Here is a 19,260-nt window from a genome sequence, read left to right on the forward strand (position 1 = left end):
TTCAGTGTAGCTCAGAAGAGGGTCTTCAGGGGCTGCCCCCACCACCACCGTCCCTCCCTCCCTGCTGACACCCCATCTGCACTGTTGGAAGAGAAGGACTTTACACTGTTTCCTGCCTCAACCCACAGAGGGGGTTTTACTAGTTAGCCAGTGGCTAGATAGGGACCCAGGGATTGACACCTTTACTCTTATCATGCTGGCTCTATCCCTTTGATGTTAAATTGCTACTCTCAGGGACTTCCTTCCTTCCACCTTCTTCTTGCACACTTCTCCTTCTTACTTTCACCATGCCTAGAGGGAGGATGGGTACTCCGTGCATCTGTCTCCATCCAGCTAGAATAGGATAGATTAGTGAACCTATCTACCTACCTTTCTATCCAGAATGGAGTTCACTAATAAATACTCTTTTTATTAGCTTAGAAACTATGAATGACTCTGACTTTTCTTTGTGCCAAAGCTCACTTGCAAACTCACACACACATGTGCGCAGGTAAGCTTACGCTGTGCTTAGCCACCAGTGCGCTCTGCTCGTTGTGCAACGGGAAAACACACTACGAGGTGTTGTTTCTCCCTTCATGTACATCAGGGGCCCCCAAACTACGGCCTGGGGGCCAAATGTGGCCCCCTGAAGGCATTTATCCGGCCCGCCAGGCACGGCGGAGATGGCTCCATTCATGTGCAGTGGGGGCTCGAGGGAGAGGAGGAACCGGCCCCAACGGCTGTTGATTGCAGTTACATGATGGCACCCCCAAATCTCCATGCATTTTCTGACCCAGAGTTGGAAACCTTACATGTGGCAGTGCCTGCTCCGCCCTTCCCTCTCAGCTACTCCATGTGTTGCTCTCAGGCTTTCTGTTCCGCCTCACTCCCATTGGCATCAGCCAGGCTGGCGAATCGCTCGCTGGCTGCTAGGGAGGAAAGAACCCAGGAAGATACCTGATCCTGGGTTAGATGGAATGCTTCATTGGGAAAGTTCTGCTTTTTTTTTTTTTTACAGGGGAAGGTATTCCACAGCCTCCCCAACAATATTTGGAGCCCACCCTGTACTTGACATACTTTGGTCACTATTCTAAAAATAGACCATGACAGAAAGGCTGAAAGGTGAAATCAAACATTTTACAATCATTTGTGCATAGGAATTTGTTCATAGTTTTTTTTAGTCCGGCCCTCCAACAGTCTGAGGGACAGTGAACTGGCCCCCTGTTTAAAAAGTTTGGGGACCCCTGATGTACATCCTTGTCTTCCTCACTCTTCCATCACTTGGGGGGGAATTAAGTCAGCAGAGAGGCCCCAACGGGAGACAGCCCTTCTGCCTGGGTACTGCCACTGTGTGGCAACCCAAAAGCTCTGCGAGTGCCAGCCCAGTCTCAAATGGTGGTCAGAGTAGAGGCCAAGGTTGGCACCACCTCTCAAGGCCTGGCTTCAGCTCCTCGCTGTTGGAATGGTTTGCAGCAGCCCCCCAGGAAGGAAAGAAAGAGGCTGTTGACTCCATTCTTTTGGCCCGGAGGCTCCAGCGATCCCTTTGCTTAAAGGGCAGATGACGCCGCTCTAAATGGCGGCATTCTTGTGCTTCTCAGTGGGCCTCTGTTGGTGCCAGCCTTGGTCACAAAGGGGCATTCAAGGCGATCTCCTTCCTGTGCATTCATGAGCCCAAATCCAGCCAGGGCTAAAAGGCCCCAAATGATGGAGTCGGATCCGGCAGCCGCTGGCAGCATCTGGTGGGGGCCATAAACAGCCCGGGGGGGGGGGTGTCCCAGAGCCCAGGGGGACCAGCTCGGCCACAGCATGGAAGACCAGCGGGGCCCGGGAGGCCGCCCGGAGGAGCACAGTGACCACCGGACGGACTCCAGCCCCACGACCGCCCGGGCAAGTGCAGGAACTGGGGGAGGGGGCGCCCTCCGGGCAAGGGCCGGCCGAAGCTGGCACCGAGCGATCCCCGGTGGTGGCGGGAAGGCCTGCTGCTCGACAGGGGCCAACGCTGCTCCCGCAGGAGGAGGAGGCTCAGCCGGCGCGCCCGGGGTCGGGGTGGGGGGGTGGGCGGCGTGTCCGGCGGCGCTGCAGAGGGCGCGCTGTCCGGGGAGAGGCCGGCCCCGGCGCTGCCTCCCTGCTTGGCGCGCCCGAATGGGAAGGGGCGCCGAGGAGGAGGCCTGGCCTGCCGGGGCGCGCCTTGGCCCTGGGCCCCTCCTGGGTCGAGCCCCCGGTCCGGTCCAGCGGAGGTGAGTCCCCGGCGGGCGGGTTGACGGGCGGGCGCCGCGCCTGGCTCTTCTTCCGAGGGCGCATTCCTGAGGCCTGAGTCAGCCCCGGCCCGCCTTCCGCGCCGGGCCGCCCTCCGGTCTGCAGGCCGGGCCCCGCGTCGAATGGCCGCCCGCCCGCGCCTCACTCCTGCGCCCCGGCCTGGGCTGCCCGGCGGCTGCGGCGGGTAAGTGAGGGAGGGAGGGAGGGAGACACCCGGCCGGCGGGCGGGCGGGCGCGCGGGGAGCCGCCGGACGGACCAGCAGGCAGGCAGGCAGGCCGCGGCAGCCCTGGAGGCCGGCCGGGCCGGGGCGCTGGACTCCGCTCCCTTGCGGGGATCCCCGCCGCCACTGGGGGCCGGCTGCCTGCCGAGTACGACGAGCGCGCCAGGCTCCTCCGGGGGTGGGCGGGACTGGACGGCGGGCGGCGGGTCTGGGGGCTTCCCTGGCTCGGGCTCCGCGGGGCGGCGGAGAGGGAGCCTTGGGAGGCGCGCGCTGCGCTCGGCGGGGCCTGGTTACCGGCGGAGGCCCGTCGCTTCGCCCCCTCCTTCCCGCACCCCTTTCCGAGCTGGCACGGGGCGGGCAACAGGGCGGCGGCGGGCCGGGCTCTCTCCGTGGGCCTGCGGGGCACGTGCTTGGGGCTACTACCCGCCCCCTCTTGGGCAGGAGGGCCTCCCATTGGGCAGAGACTCCGCCCGGCCTGGGGGGGATGCGGGGGCCAGACCCTTCCCGCTCCCCCACCTCCATTGAGCCTGAGCAGGGTGGGGAGCGGGGTGGGCCGGAGCGCTGCACCGATTACCTGCTCTCAATCAGAGAAACTTGCCTCCTGCAAGAGTAGAAAAGTCGGGGTGAAGTGGGGTGGGGGCCTGAAGGCCCCCCTTGGAAGACTGTGGAGGCTCTGAGGCCAGGAATATTCCCTCTTCCCCCTCCGAGTGGGTCATGGGCACAGCTGGGCTCTTGCCCTTCAGACGCTTCTCGCCCTTCTGGTCATCCCAGCGGCCGAGAAATCCCAAGCAGAACATGAAGCTGCTGGACTCGGTTGAGTTTTTTTGGAGGGGGGGTGGGGGGGCGTCAGTCAGGGCAGAATTCAGACCCTGCGATTCCCCCTGTCCATGAGCTGAAGGGTCAGTGAGTCCGGCCCCTCCGCCTGCCTTGTCCTGATGGATCCCACACACTCTCCCCACCCCACTTTTCCTGCCTGAAAATCCAGAGGAGCTCCATGGGCCTTTCTCTCAGAACAACTGGCAACACATTTGGGGTCCTGGGGAGCTCTCGGCAGGCTTGGGGCCCCGTGCCCATGAGCTGTGGTCCAGGGGTGGGGTGGGTGCACGTGGGATGCAGCCGCCACTGGCCAGGCCCCTTTGCCCCTGAGTCTGGTGAATGGCCCAGTGGGCCCTGTGGGGTGCTTGTGGGGAGCCCCCTCAGCTCCTGCTTCCTGGGGGAACTCTGACCCACCCCAGGCCACAGTAGCCCAGAAGTGCTGCTGTCTCTGGCACTTTGAGGGCCTCTTCTGGACCCAAGTGGAGCTTGGAGGTGGGGACTCTCTGTTTGCTGCGCTCTTTGTGGCTGTGGAACTGTGGGACTGCCCTGAGGAGGTCTTCTGGAACTGCTGCCTACAGGAGCCCTTTCTGGCCTGGGAACGGCTCTTCCCTGACCTCTGCCTTGCCGCAGCCTCTGTGGGCTGGTGGCAGAGACTTCTGGTGGGGCAGCTGGGATGGAAGAAGGATTGATCCCTCAGACCCCTCCTCCCCATCCCTGTTCAATGCCTGGTAAAGTGAAGCACCTTTTCAAGGTGCTGAGAGCACCCTTCCCCTGGGACAGCATCTCCTTGCGCGGGTCAGGCTGTGGGGCGCACGGGCGAGTGCAGGTGCGCGGTGGCTGTTCAGCAGGGAGGCAGGTGGGAGCCAGCCAGGCCTCATGGTGATGGGGCCCAGCGGTCTCTGCACAATCCCCAGCCAAGGACAGGAACGGTGTTGCGTTCCAGGATCTCTGCCAGGCCTGCGTGGCAGCAGATCTCGCTCATTCTGGGATCCACTGTGATGTCCTGAGAGAAGATCTCAGCGCAAGACTCCTATGGGAACATCTGAATGAGGAACTGGCTTTTCTGGTTCTAGATAAAGGCAGTCAGGAGCTGCCCAGATCTTCGGAAGAAGGAAGGCCGCCGCCACCGCCGCCGTCTCTGGTGTTGGGCGGGAGCAGCCTCCCATGTGGGCAGCAGCTGGGGTCATGAGCAGGAGAGGGGGCTGCTGGTACCCCGTTTCTCTTCTCCTCCCCCTGTGCCACGCTTGTCACCACCCGTTGTGCCGTGCCCCAGGGGTACTGGCATGGGGTTCACACCACTTCGGCAGAAACGGTTGTTAAAATGGTGCTTGTAAACAACTGGTTGTTAAAATATTTGAATCCCACCTCTGGAAGGGCTGTGTGGGCTTGCAGTAGCAGAAGCCAGTCAGAGCAGAGCAGCTTTTATGACAGGAAGGAAATCTGGAGGTCATGGACCGGACGGCCAAGGATGGCTGCTTGCACCTGGACTATTGCAAAGCCAGCCAGCTGGGAGAGAGGTGGGCAGGCCCTGGTCAGCAGGATATGGCTTTCTGCACTGGTCATCTCAGGATGGGGAGGCGGGGGGTGGTGGCTTGCGAGGCTCAGTGGTTTCAGGATTGCACCCTTGAGTTTGACATCTTGTGACATCTTGTGGCTTGTGAGCCTGGGGGAACTGACTGGAAAGGGGAGGGGGCGGTGAGAGAGGCAGAGAAGTGGAATCTCTCAGGGCCAAAGAGGGGCTGGTGCTCCTCCTTCCAGCCCAGAGGTGCAGAAGAGGAAACGGCTGCAGGACCCCCAGCCTGACATGTCCTTGCATGTTCCTAGAAGACAGCTGGGTGTGTGACTGGACTCCTCCGCTCTTTGGGCTTTTGGTGGGGGGGAGGGGGGAATGTGGAGAAGAGCCTTCCTTCAACCAGGGCAGGGGTCGGGGGAGGGGGCTGGCTTGGCCGTGTTCACTTTGCCCCCTCCAAATGGACGTGGGGGTGTCAGCTGGCTTCGTCTGGCAGCTTTAACAGGGCAAAGACTAGCAGGGCGGAAGCTCCCTGGTGCAGACAGCAGCGTGGGAACTCCGGCCTCTCCGACTGGAATGCTGGGGAGGGGGGGAGGGGCGCGGGCAGGCAGGCAGGCAGGGAGCAGCTGGCCCAACCTCTGTTTTTGGACTGGGATGCTGTGCCCATTTCTGCACTGGCACTGAGGTGGGGGTGGGTGGTGGGTAGGGTGAGGGCAGAGCAACCAGGCCTCTTAGCCCCTGGGTTTCTCCCCCAGATTCATCCCAGGAATCCTCCGGACAGTTCAGAGGCCCGTCAGGCAAGGGCAGGATGGGCCCCCAGACTCAGCTCCATGGGAGATTGTGCCATCAAAGGAGGCCCTCCTGCTGCTGAGGTGTCCGTCCTTCTCTGTGGGTGGGGGGAAGGGTGGGGGTCTCTGCAGATCAACAGGTGGGGAGTTCCTAACCAGCCAAGGATGCTTCTTCCCCATGTTCCTTGGATGTGGGCATGGCTGCAGGTCAGAGAGGTCCTTGCACTGGGGAAACAGCTCTCTCTGGAGCTGCCCCACTGGTGGGGGCACTGGGTTCTTAGCCTGGGGGGTGGGGGAGCCTGCTTCCCCCACCCCCCAGGCCTGTCCCTTGTCCTTACTCTTCACTATCTTCATCGTCTTCTTTTGCCGGCCATTTCTGTTGCCCTGTCAGAGGCCAGCTGCAGGATACCAGCCACACCCTCAGGGGGCCCTATTGCATCCCTCCCCCCACTAACCTAGCTGCCTTTCCCCCAGGCCTGAGAGCTGAGGTGGGAGGATGTCTGAAGCCTGCCGGGACGGCACGAGCACCTTACAGAGGAAGAAGCCATCTTGGCTGAAGCTGGACATTCCTGCTCCCATGGGGGTGGGGGTAGCCGAGGAGCCGGCCTTGGCACAGGTACCAGGGGAGGGGGAGATACAGAAGGACTTGGACGAAGGTGTCACACCTCCCTCCCCACATAGAAAGAGACCCCCGCCTGCCCCCCCCCTCCCGCAGTGTCCTGAGAGCCAGCGTGGTGTAGTGGTTAAGAGGAGGTGCACTCTGATCTGGAGAACTGGGTTTGATTCCCCACTCTTCCACTTGAGCTGTGGAGGCTTATCTGGTGAACCAGATTAGCTTGTGCGCTCCAACACACGCCAGCTGGATGACCTTGGGCAGTTCTTTGGAGCGCTCTCAGCCCCACCCACCTCACAGGGGGTTTGTTGTGAGGGGGGAAGGGAAAGGCCCCTTTGAGTCTCCTTGCAGGAGAGAAAGGGGGATATAAATAAAAACTCCTCCTCTTCTACTTCTTCTTCCTGCTTCCTCTGGAGAAACAGCCCTTTTTCCCAGCCAGACAACTGGCCAAGATTCCAGGTGTTCATCCTGGGAGCCCCCCTTTGCCCCTGTGGCTGGAGGCCTCCAAGGGTAGCTGGGAAGGGGGCAAAGCAGGGTGTGACACCCCCTCTGGTTTCTCCCACAGCCATTGAAGCGCCAGGCCTTCCTGCGAAGCATCAGCATGCCTTCAGAAAACACGCACTTCTCTTCCCCTCTGAATGAGTTTCGGCGGCCCGTCCTCCAGCGGCAGACCTCCATCACCCAGACCATCCGGCGGTAAGATCTGGTCCAGGGGTCACCTGCCGTGCTCAGGCAAGGTTAGCAGAGCTCCATCCAGCACAGGAGGAGGGGAGAGACCCCATCAGCCGCAGGAACTGTCTGGCTTCTTGGATTCTTAGCAGCCGGGAAGCCCTTTTGTGGGACGGGCATTCGGGTGGCTGGCCATGCCAGGGCGGTGGGTGCAGTACAATGGGATTGTAGCAGTCTGAAGAGGCTGCCCTCCTGTGGGATCTGTGGTATGTATTAGGACTGTGCCAGTAAGTCACGTTTGTTGCCAAGGCTCTTTGGAGACCATGCAGGAAGGTGATTGGAGAAAATGAAGATGTTGGGGATGAACTGGCTAATCACCGTTCTCTCCGAACTCTCTCAGCCCCGCCTGCCTCACAAGGGGTCTGTTGTGGGGAGAGGAAGGGAAAGGAGCTTGTAAGCCACCTTGAGTCTTCTGACAAGAGAGAAAGCTGGGCTATTAATCCAAACTGTTCTTCTGAACTGGGGAATACTGGGCATTTGGAATAACTTATTTTTAAAAATCTGCCCTGTGGCACCTTCAAAGTGGTCTAACTCTTGCTACAAGAGGCACCACGGTTTACTTCTGAGCTGGCAGCAGTGGGGCTTGGTTGTGGATTTGGGCATCTTGGAAACGGGGTTGAAATCCCTCCCTCCCCACCCTTACCTGCCACCTTGTTCCACGTGGACGGAGAGGTTGGCTCAATGAAATGTTAAAACTGCAACAGGCTCTTGTGTGGGCGGGGGGGGGGGACCCAGGGCAGTGGGCTCCTTTTTGATGAGCTGCTTATTGTTCCTGTCCCCCAGATTGCTTACTGGTGGGGGTAATCCTGCACCTGCCCAGAGTGGCACTTTGCATCACAGAGGAGCTGCCCCCGGGTAGTCCCGTCCCCCCCCAAACATCCTGGAGTGAGGGCAGTCTTGCTGGGAAAAGTGGTTGTTTTAAATTAAGTCTAGCTGGTTGTTTTAAGTTGTTTTGTTTTAAGTGGCCTCCCTGGACCTACAGAGGCTACAAGATGCCTCCCTGGACCTACAGAGGATGGACGTGTGGGGGCTGTTCTTGGCCCCCGCCTTCAGCATCTTCCCTGGGCCAGGGCCTTGGTCGCTTGGCACGCCCCTCTCTCACTAGTTTCTGAGCAGTTCTGACCCTTGGCATCGCCCCCTCTCTAACAGGCATTGTGGCTTCCCTCTGCATGGGGCCGTGCCAGGTTTACCCACCACTGTGGCGTGCAGTCTGGTCTTGTAGTACCAGCATTGCCCTTCAGGGAAAGCAGAGCAGTTCCTAGATGATCCACGTTGGTCCTTGGCCCTCTGCCACACAGCCTGCCCCGCCCCTAGTAGCCATACCAGAGCTCCTATTCGCCTTCCGGGCTGCCAGCCAGCAGGCTCAAGCAGAGCTCGTGCCAGCACACAGACACACACACCCGCACCCTGTCAGCTCTCTCTCCTTTGCAGCAGGCAGGTGCATTTTGAGAGGAGTAAGACCTTGCCCGTTCACGGGCACCAGCTGGGCAGGAGGCCCCTGAGAAAGCGCCAGTCCCTGCCCAGAACACTCTTCAGGTACCTGCAGTGCTGGTGTGATTCCCATCCCTCGCCCTCGCATGTGTGTGAGTGCATGGGGGACCCCGGCACCCGCCCTTCTGCCCAGGGATGGAGGAGGCAGGCCCTCGCACGGCACCTCCCAGAGCCCAGCCTGCCTTCTCCTCCCTTGTTCCATGTTCGGCCAAGAGGAAAGGCCCACTGGTTGATGCCTGCTCCACTCAACCCGGCTGCCCTCCCTGTGACTGTCACAAAGTAGCCCCCACGTTCTGGCCTCTGAAAGAACAGGCAGGTGCTTTCGTTTTGGCACCAGTGCCGAACAAACACAGCCTCTCTACGGGAAGAGGGTGGTGTGCTGGCAAACCCAAAGCATTTGGGATTGAAACAATGTCCTTCGCCAGGCACGCACGGAGCAAGTGGTCATTGTCCTCGGCTGGGGGCTGTACAGGCCCGGGAGACGGCAACGGGCATAAGTTATGCCTCTTGTTTTTCTCCCACATCTTTGGCCTCAGCAGGCAGAGATCTGGCCCAGGTGCCAAGCAAAAGACCCTGGGGCTGCCTGCCTTGGTTTTAAAGCCACAGGGGTGGCCAGGGGTGAATGACGAGGGCCCCGGACAGTTCACCTTCTCTTGCCCCTACAGGAGGGGGCGGGGGTGGTGTTGCTGCCAGAGGGTCATGGCTGTGCTCTGCCGCCTGGCTTCAGAGCCATTCGCCAACCTCTCCCCCGCCAGGCTTCCTGTGTCTGCCACACAGACAGAGTTTCCCTGCTCACTTTGCAAGCCTGACTTTGTGGTCCATTTTGTTCTGGCCCTCACCGCCTCTTCGTCCCCCAGTGCTGTGCATAACCCCCCACTAATGAGAACTCTCCACGGACGCTAACTTCTCTCAGGCACTCACTAACACCAGCAGCTGTGCAGCTAACCCCCCACCCCGCCTGGTCCCCTGGGTCAGGCACCTTGGCAGCCGCTGGGGTTCAGACTCCTTGCCGAGGCTGCGCTGCCAGGCCAGACTGGGAAGGGCCAGAGTCTGCGCCCGGCCTCATCGGGTGCCTTGCACGGCAATCGGGAGACTGGAGAGATCCCCGAAGCACCCGGCAGCGTCACGAGGCAACTTTCCTGTGCCCTGGCTGTGGACTCTCAGGGGCACTCTTTGCTTTTCTCAGGGGCACGGCAGACTGGTTTGGAGTTAGCAAAGAGAGCGATGCCACGCAGAAGTGGCAGCGCAAGAGCCTGCGCCACTGCAGCATGCGCTACGGCAAGCTGAAGCCACAGGTGATCCGTGAGATGGACCTGCCGAGCCAGGACAACATCTCCCTGGCCAGCACAGAGACACCCCCTCCGCTCTACGTGCCCCCCTGCCAGCTGGGCATGCAGAGGGTGAGTTGGGTCCGGGGGGAGGGGGGGCTGCCTCCTCCGAACGGCTCCAGGCCCCAGTGTATTCAGACCCAAGATGGAGGCTTTGGGGTGACACCGTCTCAAACCAGAATCGCCTGCTTGAACCCTGGCCTGAAACCAAAAGCAGGACAAAGCATCCATCTTGTAGAAGCCCCTTGTGCCTTGGAGGGAGGCTTGCGGGATAAGAGACCTGCTTTGGAGGTCCTGCGGACACTGCTGACGCAAGGGGATCCTCTTGCTTCCCATATTTACGTGGCCCACTCATTGAGATGGTCTCCCCTGACCAGAGGCCTCTCCTTGGCAGCAGATCATAGACCCCTTGGCCCGTGGGCGGGCCTTCCGGATGCCTGACGACAACGATGGTTATAGCATGCCTCATACGCCGATCACGCCTGGCGCCGCCTCTCTGTGCTCCTTCACCAGCTCTCGGTCCGGCTTCAATCGCTGGCCTCGGAGGCGGAAGAGGGAGTCCGTGGCCAAGATGAGCTTCCGGGCAGCGGCAGCTCTGGTGAAGGTAAATGGCAGGAGGGCAGGGCTGGGGGTAGTGGTCAGAGTGCCGTGGTGGTGGCAGCCTCAGTGGATGCCTGGGAGGGACAAGTGGATGTGGGCCATCGTTGGCGTTCTTCTGCTTGACGGTGGAAGGCCTGTGACTGCTGACTAAGGCAGCTGCCAGCCCCACCGCCATCTGTGCCCTGGGCTGGTTTTCCGAGGGGGAGCTGGCTGCTGTCACAAGGGAGAAGGGGAGCTGTTGGCAGCCAGCGTGGTTGAATGTGTAGGCCTGCCAAGGGCTGTGGGGCCATATCTGCTTCCTCCCCGGATAGTGAGCTGAGAGCAAGGGCTTCCCCCACGTGGCCTCTCGCTACATTGTCAGCCCAGAGCAAGGAAAGGTTGGTTGTGAACAGCAAAGAGCTGGATCTGAGGGCACATCTGGACCCGGTGCAGCTGCGTACCACTGCCTGGCCTCCGCATTGTGACTGAGGTCAGCAGTACCAGTGATGTCCAAGCTGGGATTCCTCTCTGGGTCTCCTGCCTCTTAGAGAATACGGAGTCCCTTGGTGATGGCTTAGTCCATTGTGGCTTGTGCGTTTCTGAGGAGCTGCTCCTCCCAGTGTCCAGAGCTTTTACGCCCTCCCTTTTGGAATGGCTTTCCCTTTCCAGAGGAAGAACTTTCCTTTTACTTCAGTCTTCCCAACAATATGGCTGAAGCTGTGTTCCTAGCAAGCGGTGGGGTAGTCAGCCGTTTGCATTGCCGGGAGCTTGACGGCTCCTGTCTCCAACTTGCAACCCTCAGCTGTCATTCTTTAGCAGGATTCCGACCCACGGACAGAGAGCAGTCCAATCTCCGGAGCCTTGGGGCGAATTCTTGGGTGGAGGGTCTTCCTCCATAGGTCCTCTTCAATAGTTCTGTCTCACAGAGATGATGGCTGCCTCCCCACGGCAGCAGGCAGAGGCCAGGGCAGACGGAAAGGCCTAACGTTGCTACACCAGGAGAGGAGTCTGAGTGCGGGATTTTTGTTCCTGGTGATCAGGCCTGATTCCAGGGGCTTCGTAAGAGGCGGCGCGAGCACAGGGTTCAGGGGACTAATTGTGATGGAGCTCTCCAGAAGCCCCCTCCCCAGCTCACAGTCACAACTGCACTGGGCCATGTTGTGATTATTGTTTGCTGCGTGAAGTTGTGTGCAGGGCTCGTGTTTTCTCCTCCAGTCTTTACCTTGTTAATTCCCAGACAGCACACATTGTCTCCTTGCCCTGTTCGTCCACATTCCCCAACTGCTTGATGGGTGCTCCTCTCCCCCCCATAGGGCCGTTCAGTGAAAGACGGCACGCTCCGACCCACCCAGCGGCGCAGCTTCACTCCTGCCAGCTTCCTGGAGGAGGATACGGGGGACTTCCCGGATGAGCTGGACACGTCCTTCTTTGCCCGGGTAAGGAGGCCATGGCGGCGGCAGCATCTCGGCCAGGCTGGGGCTTCCAGGGATCCCGCGCCTGAACCTGCCCTTTTTTGCCAGGAAGGAGTCCTCCAGGAAGAGCTCTCAACGTACCCCGACGAAGTCTTTGAGTCGTCCTCTGAAGCGGCCATCAGGGATGCTGATGTGAAAGCCCCCCCATCTGCGCAGCCGGTGCTCACAGGGGGGGCCTTGGATCGAAATGAGCTGGAGAGGAGCCACCTGATGCTGTGAGTCACAGGGTGGGGAGAGCAGGGTGCACGTTTGTACGTATGCATGTTTAATTTATATGCTGCCCTCCCCGAAAAGCTCAGGGCAGGGCGTAACAGGATAACAACAATATCAACAATCAAAACATCATATTACAAACATCAAAATATCAATAAACAATGGTCAGAAAACATAGCATCATAACACCATAAGCATAACATCACAAATATAACATTATAAATATCAATAAGCATAGAATCATAAAACATAACATTAAGAACAACGATAAACCTAGCATGATATACAACAGACATCAGTAGCTATAATATCTTAAACTACAAAGCAACAATAGTCACAGCAACATACATGTTGGGAATTGGAGAATGCTTGGCAGATCTGCACCAGATCTGCTCTTCAAGGGGGGGGGGGCGTCATTTGAAGTCCTCCCTGACCTTTTTTCCCCCCAACTATCTGGAACTTCATGATTCTTATGGCATCCCTCCCACCCCCCGGCACGCACACACTCACTTGGTCCAGAGCAACTGCCCTGTTTGACTCCATCCTTTGACTTCCAACCAAGCATGAGGGAATTAGAACAGATCCGTAGGGTCAGCTGGACCTGGCTCAGAGACAGCCGTGTTGTTCCAAAGAGAAACCCCCAAAGAAAAGCCACATTGAACCGTTGAGGGGAACTGATGCAGTGGTGAAGTGGCAAGGGGGAAGGGGGGTGCATTGTGCACCGGCCCTTCCCCCTTTCCCTTGCGCCCCCTCTTCCACTCCCTTCCCACATTTACCTTAGTTCCTTTTCTTTTTCTAGTACTTTTTCAGGCTGAAGAAAGCAGCCTATTTACAGTTCAGGCTAAAAACTGCCTGAGGAACTACAGTTCCCAGGAGACCTTGGGGCTCACAAGGAAAGTATAGTTCCTCAGACAGTTTTTAGCCTGGACTGTGAAGAGGCTGCTTTTTTCAGCCTGAAAAAGTACTAGAAAAAGAAAAGGAACTAAGGTAAGTGTGGGAAGGGGGGCGGTGGGGGGGATGCTGCAAAGGGGCGCTGCCAGGCGGGGGCCGCGGGGGGCCATGGGGGGCAGAAAAAATACACTGCGCACCGGGCGCAGTTTGGCCCAGCTACGCCTCTGAACTGATGAAAAGAACACTACATGATATAGTATTTTTCTTCTTTCCTTGTGATTCACAGTCGATGAACAATAAAACCCCTAAAGGCTGGGAACTGGCAGGTTGCCGAGGGCGGCACAGCTGGAGGGGTAGACGAGCGGCTCTGTGCCCAGGGCCCTCTGAAGGACAGTCTTGAAGGGAGGCCTGCTCAAGACCCCTCCCAGCAATAGATAAACTCTGGAGAGGGAGGGCCCCCAGAAGGGGTGCCGGAAAAAGGCTGAAGAGTGGGGGGCCCAAGCCAGTGGGGCCTGAGGGCAGGGAAGAAGCCTGGGCTGGAATCCCTGAGGCCTCTGACTTGGGGAAGCTGAGGTGGGAAGTCATCTAGCCTGCTTCAGTGCTGTCCCCACCCCCATCCCCTGACTGTGGTGCAGTCAGGACTCAGAACACTCCCATGGCCTGCTGTCTCCCTAGGGAACAGTGTCCCAGTGGCCTCCCCCCGCCTCGCATATGCCAGGACCTGCTGAGAGGGTGGGGGGGGGGAGGCAGCCCCCACGTGTCTGGGCTGGGGTCTGAAGGAGACTCCTCACTTTGCCGTGGGGGTGGGAGGAGATGCTGCCGCAAGGCAGGCTGGGGCAGCTCATCCAGTCCTGCAGCAGATGCCACTCAAGGGGGCATCATAAAATCCTGCACACACACCCACACCCGAGAAGGAGAAGCCCCAGTCAGCAGTGGAGGCAGGAGAGGGTTGTGGGGAGGGCCAACGCCTGGAGGTCCCCCCTTGGCTCAGGCTGTCCAGCAGACAGTGAAAAGGTCGCTGGTCTAGTCTAGATGACCAGAGGGCAACCGACAGGAAGACCCACCAGCCAGTCAGACCCCTGCACAGCTACTCCGATGCCCCCAGGCCCCGCAGGGCAGCCCCCGGAGCCCCCTGCCAGACCTGGGAAATGGCCACAGGCTGCCCCTGTTCTGTTCTGACCCGTTGGCTCGACCAGGGTCCTTGCACAGCCTGTAGCGCTTGGCTCGCTTCCATGGCCCAGTGGGGTTGCTCTGGCCTGCACTGGCGTGGCTGGCTCTCGTGCCATAGTCACGCTTTGCCTCTCCTCTTGTGTCGCAGGCCACTGGAGCGTGGCTGGCGGAAGCAGAAGGAAGGGTCCGTGTTCCAGCCCAAGATCCGGCTGCGCCAGGAGGTGGTTAGCCTGGGCCTGCAGCGGCGTGGTCAGCGCATCACGGTGCCCGTGCGCAAGCTCTTTGCCAAAGAGAAGCGCCCTTACGGGCTGGGCATGGTGGGCCGCCTGACCAACCGCACGTACCGCAAGCGCATCGACAGCTATGTCAAGCAGCAGATCGAGGACATGGACGACCACCGGTGGGTGCAGGGGGGGCAGGGGCAGCGTCCTGCGGGGAGGGCCCCCTTCTTCCTGGTCTGAGCACCCTCTCCCTGTCCTCCACGCAGGCCCTTCTTCACCTACTGGGTTACCTTTGTGCATTCACTCATCACCATCTTGGCTGTATCGATCTACGGCATTGCTCCCGTGGGCTTCTCTCAACACGAGACGGTGGATTCGGTGAGCTGGAGGGAGACTGGGCATGGGCGTGGATTTCAGTGGGGTAACGGCAGGCAAACCAAGAAAGAGCGTGGTGACAACGAAAGACTTGCGGTGTTAGAGGCATAGAGCATTTGTGCTGAAGAGGAGCGGGCACAGATCCTGGCCAGGAGAAGGTCCAGGGTGTTAAGCTGGCAGGGCAGTGGGCAGCAGCATCCCCCACACTGGGCAGAATCCCCCTATTGGGTCATCTCAGCAACTGTTGCAGGGGGTGGTGTCAAAAACCACCCAGAGCAGACCTCAGCCCTTCTGGGTAGGCCTTCATCAGAACTGTGCGGTGTGGGGGGACTTGGCCTGTTTGTTGCCGCTCCCTGTCCTGTGGCCCATTTGTGGTTTGTAGCTTTAAGCGTTTCCATCTTTGTGGAATCCTTCATGCGTTTGGCAAAGCAGCTCTCCCAGCTTCCCTGTTTATCTTTAAGGCGCCACAAAACTCTTGGTGGTTAAGGCTGCCAGAGCCTCCCACCCACTCCCTTGTCTGCTGCTGTTTTGGGCCAAGCAGCACATCCTTGCTCCATTTGGGTGCCCAGAAGCAATCCCTCCTCCTGCTATATTGTGCTCCAAGAACACGCAGCCCCCTGAGCTGGTCAGAGCAGCCCGTAGTCCCATCCCTTCCCCCTGGCATCTCCAGTTAAAAACAACCAGCTGAAGTAAACAAACAGTGATCTTGAGAGACCAATTCTTAGGTGGCTTCAAATGTTCCTGGAGGTTTGCTGGGATGCGGCTCCAGCTTCCATTCTCCAGCCAGTGTCTTTAAAGGGAAGCTGGCTTGCACTTGAGAAACAAGATGAAGCTGGCTGGCTCCCCTTCCCCCCCTCCCATTAGCAAACCCAAAGGCTACTTAAACAAGGAGGTTCATGCAGCCAATCTTCAGAACAAGTCAGAAGAGAATTATTCCTGCAGTCAAGCAATCTAGGTAGAGAGGGAGCCCAGAATCCGGGAGCCCCTCCCGTCTCCAGAAGACTCTGGACTCTTCCTTTCAACAGGCAGGGCTAGGAAATGGAGGCTGCCCTGATGGATTCCACATTTCCGGGCAGGACAAAGTTCAACTTGCCCTCTTCTGGGCAGCCGTGCAGCTAATCTTGTCCCTGATCAGCCTATTCATTCAAAATAAATTCTACACTCCTAAGAAAAGTACCGTTACATAAAGTAGCGTTACATAAATAAAGCACAACTAACTGGGGATAAATATAAAAATGGAGCCGAAGCATTTCTGCTAGAACAGCCACTCTCTCTGGCAGGTCTTGAGAAACCGGGGCGTCTATGAAAATGTGAAGTACGTCCAGCAGGAGAACTTCTGGATCGGCCCCAGCTCGGTGAGCACCCATGCCAGTGTGTGTGTGGGGGGGGCGGGGGGCACTGTCGCCTTCCGTTCGTTGAAGAGCAGGCGGACAAAGCCCTGGGGACTCGATGCCCACTGCTGTGGAGCTGAAGCAGCTGCCTTCCCTCTCCCCCTTTGACAGGAAGCCCTGATCCACCTGGGGGCCAAGTTCTCCCCATGCATGCGGCAGGACCAGCAGGTGCATAGTGGCATCAGTGCTGCACGCCAGAAGGAGAAGCACTCAGCCTGCTGTGTGCGCAACGACAAGTCTGGTTGCGTGCAGACGGCGGAGGAGGAGTGCTCGGTGAGTGTTCTCCCTGTGCATTGGGCCCCGGGGCTCAGCCGGGTTTGATCCAGGAGGGAAGGGGGCATGTTGCTCCTGCCTCCCCGCTGGTGCTAGTTTGTTTTGCAGTCCACCTTGGCCGTGTGGGTGAAATGGCCGCAGCACCCCAGCACCCCCCTGCTGGCAGGAGAGAAGCGACAGTTTGGCTCCGTCTGTCACCAAGACCCCCGGTAGGCTCTGCTCAACTGTCCCCTCCCAAACCCAGGCTCCCCAGGAAGCCCAGCAGAAGTCCTTGCGGGGGCTGCGCAGCTGGAACTTTCTAGGCCCCCGGGGGTGCCAGGAGGTGGTCTGCCAGCATCCTGTGACAGCAGCAGCATTTCCCTCGACAGGGTATGTGAGCAGCCGGCCTCCACGGACCCTCATGAGTGGCCCGATGACATCACCAAGTGGCCGGTAAGGCTAGTCAAATGCTGCAGGCAGAGGGGGGGGGGAGAGGAGTGGGCTTGTGGAGCTCTTTGAGGAATTTGTACTTTTTTGCACCTTGAAGCAGAGGGGGAGTAGGGAATGCTGCAACCTGCGGAGAGCAGAACGGCGGAGCCACCCAGGCCTGAGAATCAATGTAGGATTGGGACTGCTGAATTAGAGGAGGAAGGGCTGCCCTAGTTGTAGCTCGCGGGGTGGGGGCAGGGCATCTGACACCCCAGCACTTCCACTTGGAGGGTGCTGATGGGAAAGCCCCTCCTCCTGCCCTGGTTCATGCACTCTGCCATTGCTTGCTCCAGATCTGCACCAAGAACAGTGCTGGGAACCACACCAACCACCTGCACATGGACTGTGTGATCACCGGGCGCCCCTGCTGCATCGACACCAAGGGCAGGTAGGTGGAGCTGGGCAGACTGAGACGGAGCTCACAGTCCTTGGGTGTCCGTTTTTCCCGGAGGGAACTACCCAGACACCCAAGCAGGTGCTTCCTTCTTCCCTGGTGGCCTTACCTGACTTATACGTTCTCCGGCCTCTCTCCTTGCAGGTGCGAGATCACTTCCCGAGAGTACTGCACCTTCATGCATGGCTATTTCCATGAGGACGCCACCCTCTGCTCCCAGGTACACTCCCCTCCCCTCCAGTGCGGCCCCCTCCTCACACCCCTGGCCTCCGCCAGCACTGAGTTCCTCTTTCTCTGGCCAGGTGCACTGCATGGACGATGTCTGTGGACTGCTGCCCTTCCTCAACCCGGAAGTTCCAGACCAAGTGTACCGCCTTTGGCTCTCGCTCTTCCTTCACGCAGGGTAATGCTGGCTCCAGTCTGGCAGCTAAAGGGAGAAGCTCCAGGCCTGCAGGGCCCAACAGAGCAGTCGCTTTCGCAGTTCCCCTCCCCCACCCCCACGCCAGTGAGTGGCAAAAGCTAGGAGCAGTCTGAGGAGGACCAAGCGAAGTTTGGGGGGAGCCACACACACACACACATACACGCTCCCAGGGCTGTTCCTGTCTGAGTGCCTTTGCCCTCCCAGCAGGGTCCTGCACTGCCTGGTGTCGGTGTGTTTCCAGATGACCATCTTGCGGGACTTGGAAAAGCTGGCCGGGTGGCATCGCATCGCCATCATCTACCTGCTGAGTGGCATCACGGGGAACCTGGCCAGTGCCATCTTTCTGCCCTATCGGGCTGAGGTAAGGTTTTGCTAAAGCGAGGCCCTCGCTACTCAAAAGGCTACCCCTGTACCTGGTCGCCCCCCCCCCCCCCCGCCCAACCAGATTTTGTGCCTACCCGTCCTGGCTGCTTTTTTGCCCTGGGAAGGGAGCTTCTCCATCTCTGGCAGTAGCCCCCCACCCCCTCCCCGGGACACAATCACCTGTTTGATGAGCTGCTTCGCCAAAAACAGAAGGTAGGCAGATTCCCAAGCTAGAGGAGTCTTAACTTCAACCCTACTGGTTTGGGCATCTCATGGAGGGTGGAATCAAAGAATTAGGACACAGGTCCGAGTGAGGGAAACACAACACGGTCACTGCCTTCCTGCCTACCAGCACACTCTCCCCTCGACCCCGTTTCTTTCAGGTTGGTCCAGCAGGCTCCCAGTTTGGCATCCTGGCCTGCCTCTTTGTGGAACTCTTTCAGAGCTGGCAGATCCTGGCCCGGCCTTGGCGGGCCTTCTTCAAGCTGCTGGCCGTAGTGCTCTTCCTCTTTGCCTTCGGCCTCCTGCCGTGGATTGACAACTTTGCCCACATCTGTGGCTTCATCAGTGGACTCTTCTTGTCCTTCGCCTTCCTGCCCTACATCAGCTTTGGCAAGTTTGACTTGTATCGGAAGCGGTGCCAGATCATCGTCTTCCAGCTGGTCTTCACTGGCCTCTTCTCCGGCCTGGTGGTCCTGTTTTACTTCTACCCCATTCAGTGCAGGTGGTGCGAGTTCCTCACCTGCATCCCCTTCACGGACAAGTTCTGTGAGAAGTACGAACTGGATGCACAGCTCCACTGAGCATGGCAGACTGCATACTCCCCCCACCCGAGCTGCCTTATCTACCAGACCGGACTGTTTGCTGCATACAGAAATAAGTCTGTGCCTTGTTCGATTTTGCAGAACCTCCTGTTTTTATTGTGCTAGTTTCCAAATGGCCTTTTAAACTAGATTTGATACCTGTTGCCCAGGTGGTAATTAAAATACTACAGGTAGCGTTTTAGCTACATTTCCAGACATGTTGGGCTCTTGATATGTGCTGCTTTGTGCTGTTGAGAAAAAGGTCCTGATTCAGACACACACACACCCCTTTTCTTGATTCAGTGCCAGCCAGTCCAAGCTCAAAACTAAGGTGGATTTATTATAACATTAAAACTAAAAGTGTGCCTAATCTAGAAACTGAGCCCACATGGGCTTTGTGCAAGAACACTTCACCTCCACTTGGTAGAAATAATTTACAGTATTCAGAGCTTGGGGGAAGCAAATCTATCATTCCAAAGTGTTTGGGGGTTTTTT

At 58.6% G+C, this 19,260-nt stretch overlaps 2 protein-coding genes across 14 annotated transcripts; one reads left to right on the forward strand and one right to left on the reverse strand.

Moving 5' to 3' along the window:
* Positions 1-1,666: 1,666 nt before the first annotated feature.
* On the reverse strand, positions 1,667-2,978 carry LOC125431368 (basic proline-rich protein-like). Its single transcript, XM_048494129.1, has 2 exons — positions 2,493-2,978; positions 1,667-2,410 (listed from the first exon to the last, which is right to left on the reverse strand). Exons 1-2 carry the CDS (start codon positions 2,976-2,978, stop codon positions 1,667-1,669), a joined length of 1,230 nt encoding a protein of 409 aa, XP_048350086.1.
* RHBDF1 (rhomboid 5 homolog 1) lies at positions 1,746-18,981 on the forward strand. Of its 13 annotated transcripts, none has more exons than XM_048493856.1 (19): positions 1,746-1,866; positions 6,045-6,186; positions 6,749-6,879; positions 8,347-8,448; positions 9,590-9,803; positions 10,126-10,335; positions 11,624-11,746; positions 11,831-11,997; positions 14,205-14,456; positions 14,544-14,655; positions 15,933-16,007; positions 16,155-16,316; positions 16,413-16,525; positions 16,685-16,748; positions 17,078-17,172; positions 17,323-17,398; positions 17,481-17,581; positions 17,807-17,960; positions 18,346-18,981. In XM_048493856.1, exons 2-19 carry the CDS (start codon positions 6,067-6,069, stop codon positions 18,763-18,765), a joined length of 2,691 nt encoding a protein of 896 aa, XP_048349813.1. In that variant the 5' UTR covers positions 1,746-1,866; positions 6,045-6,066; the 3' UTR covers positions 18,766-18,981. The 13 variants fall into 13 exon arrangements, with proteins under 13 accessions (XP_048349813.1, XP_048349819.1, XP_048349810.1 ...); XM_048493862.1 differs by lacking the exon at positions 1,746-1,866 and adding an exon at positions 2,065-2,216 and having other exon boundaries at positions 18,406-18,981; XM_048493853.1 differs by lacking the exon at positions 1,746-1,866 and adding an exon at positions 2,066-2,216.
* Positions 18,982-19,260: the final 279 nt, after the last annotated feature.

The sequence above is a fragment of the Sphaerodactylus townsendi genome, linkage group LG04, assembly GCF_021028975.2.
Source record: "Sphaerodactylus townsendi isolate TG3544 linkage group LG04, MPM_Stown_v2.3, whole genome shotgun sequence".
Classification (NCBI taxonomy): Eukaryota; Metazoa; Chordata; class Lepidosauria; order Squamata; family Sphaerodactylidae; genus Sphaerodactylus; species Sphaerodactylus townsendi.

Excerpts from the sequence above, each read along its gene's own strand:
- LOC125431368 (XM_048494129.1), bottom strand. The coding sequence starts at position 2,978 with ATGGAGGTGGGGGAGCGGGAAGGGTCTGGCCCCCGCATCCCCCCCAGG. Across the intron at positions 2,411-2,492 it reads GCCTGCCTGCCTGCCTGCTG|CCGCCGGGCAGCCCAGGCCG; the intron begins GTCCGTCCGGCG and ends TACCCGCCGCAG.
- RHBDF1 (XM_048493856.1), top strand. The coding sequence starts at position 6,067 with ATGTCTGAAGCCTGCCGGGACGGCACGAGCACCTTACAGAGGAAGAAG. Across the intron at positions 6,187-6,748 it reads AGGAGCCGGCCTTGGCACAG|CCATTGAAGCGCCAGGCCTT; the intron begins GTACCAGGGGAG and ends TTTCTCCCACAG. Across the intron at positions 11,747-11,830 it reads ACACGTCCTTCTTTGCCCGG|GAAGGAGTCCTCCAGGAAGA; the intron begins GTAAGGAGGCCA and ends CTTTTTTGCCAG.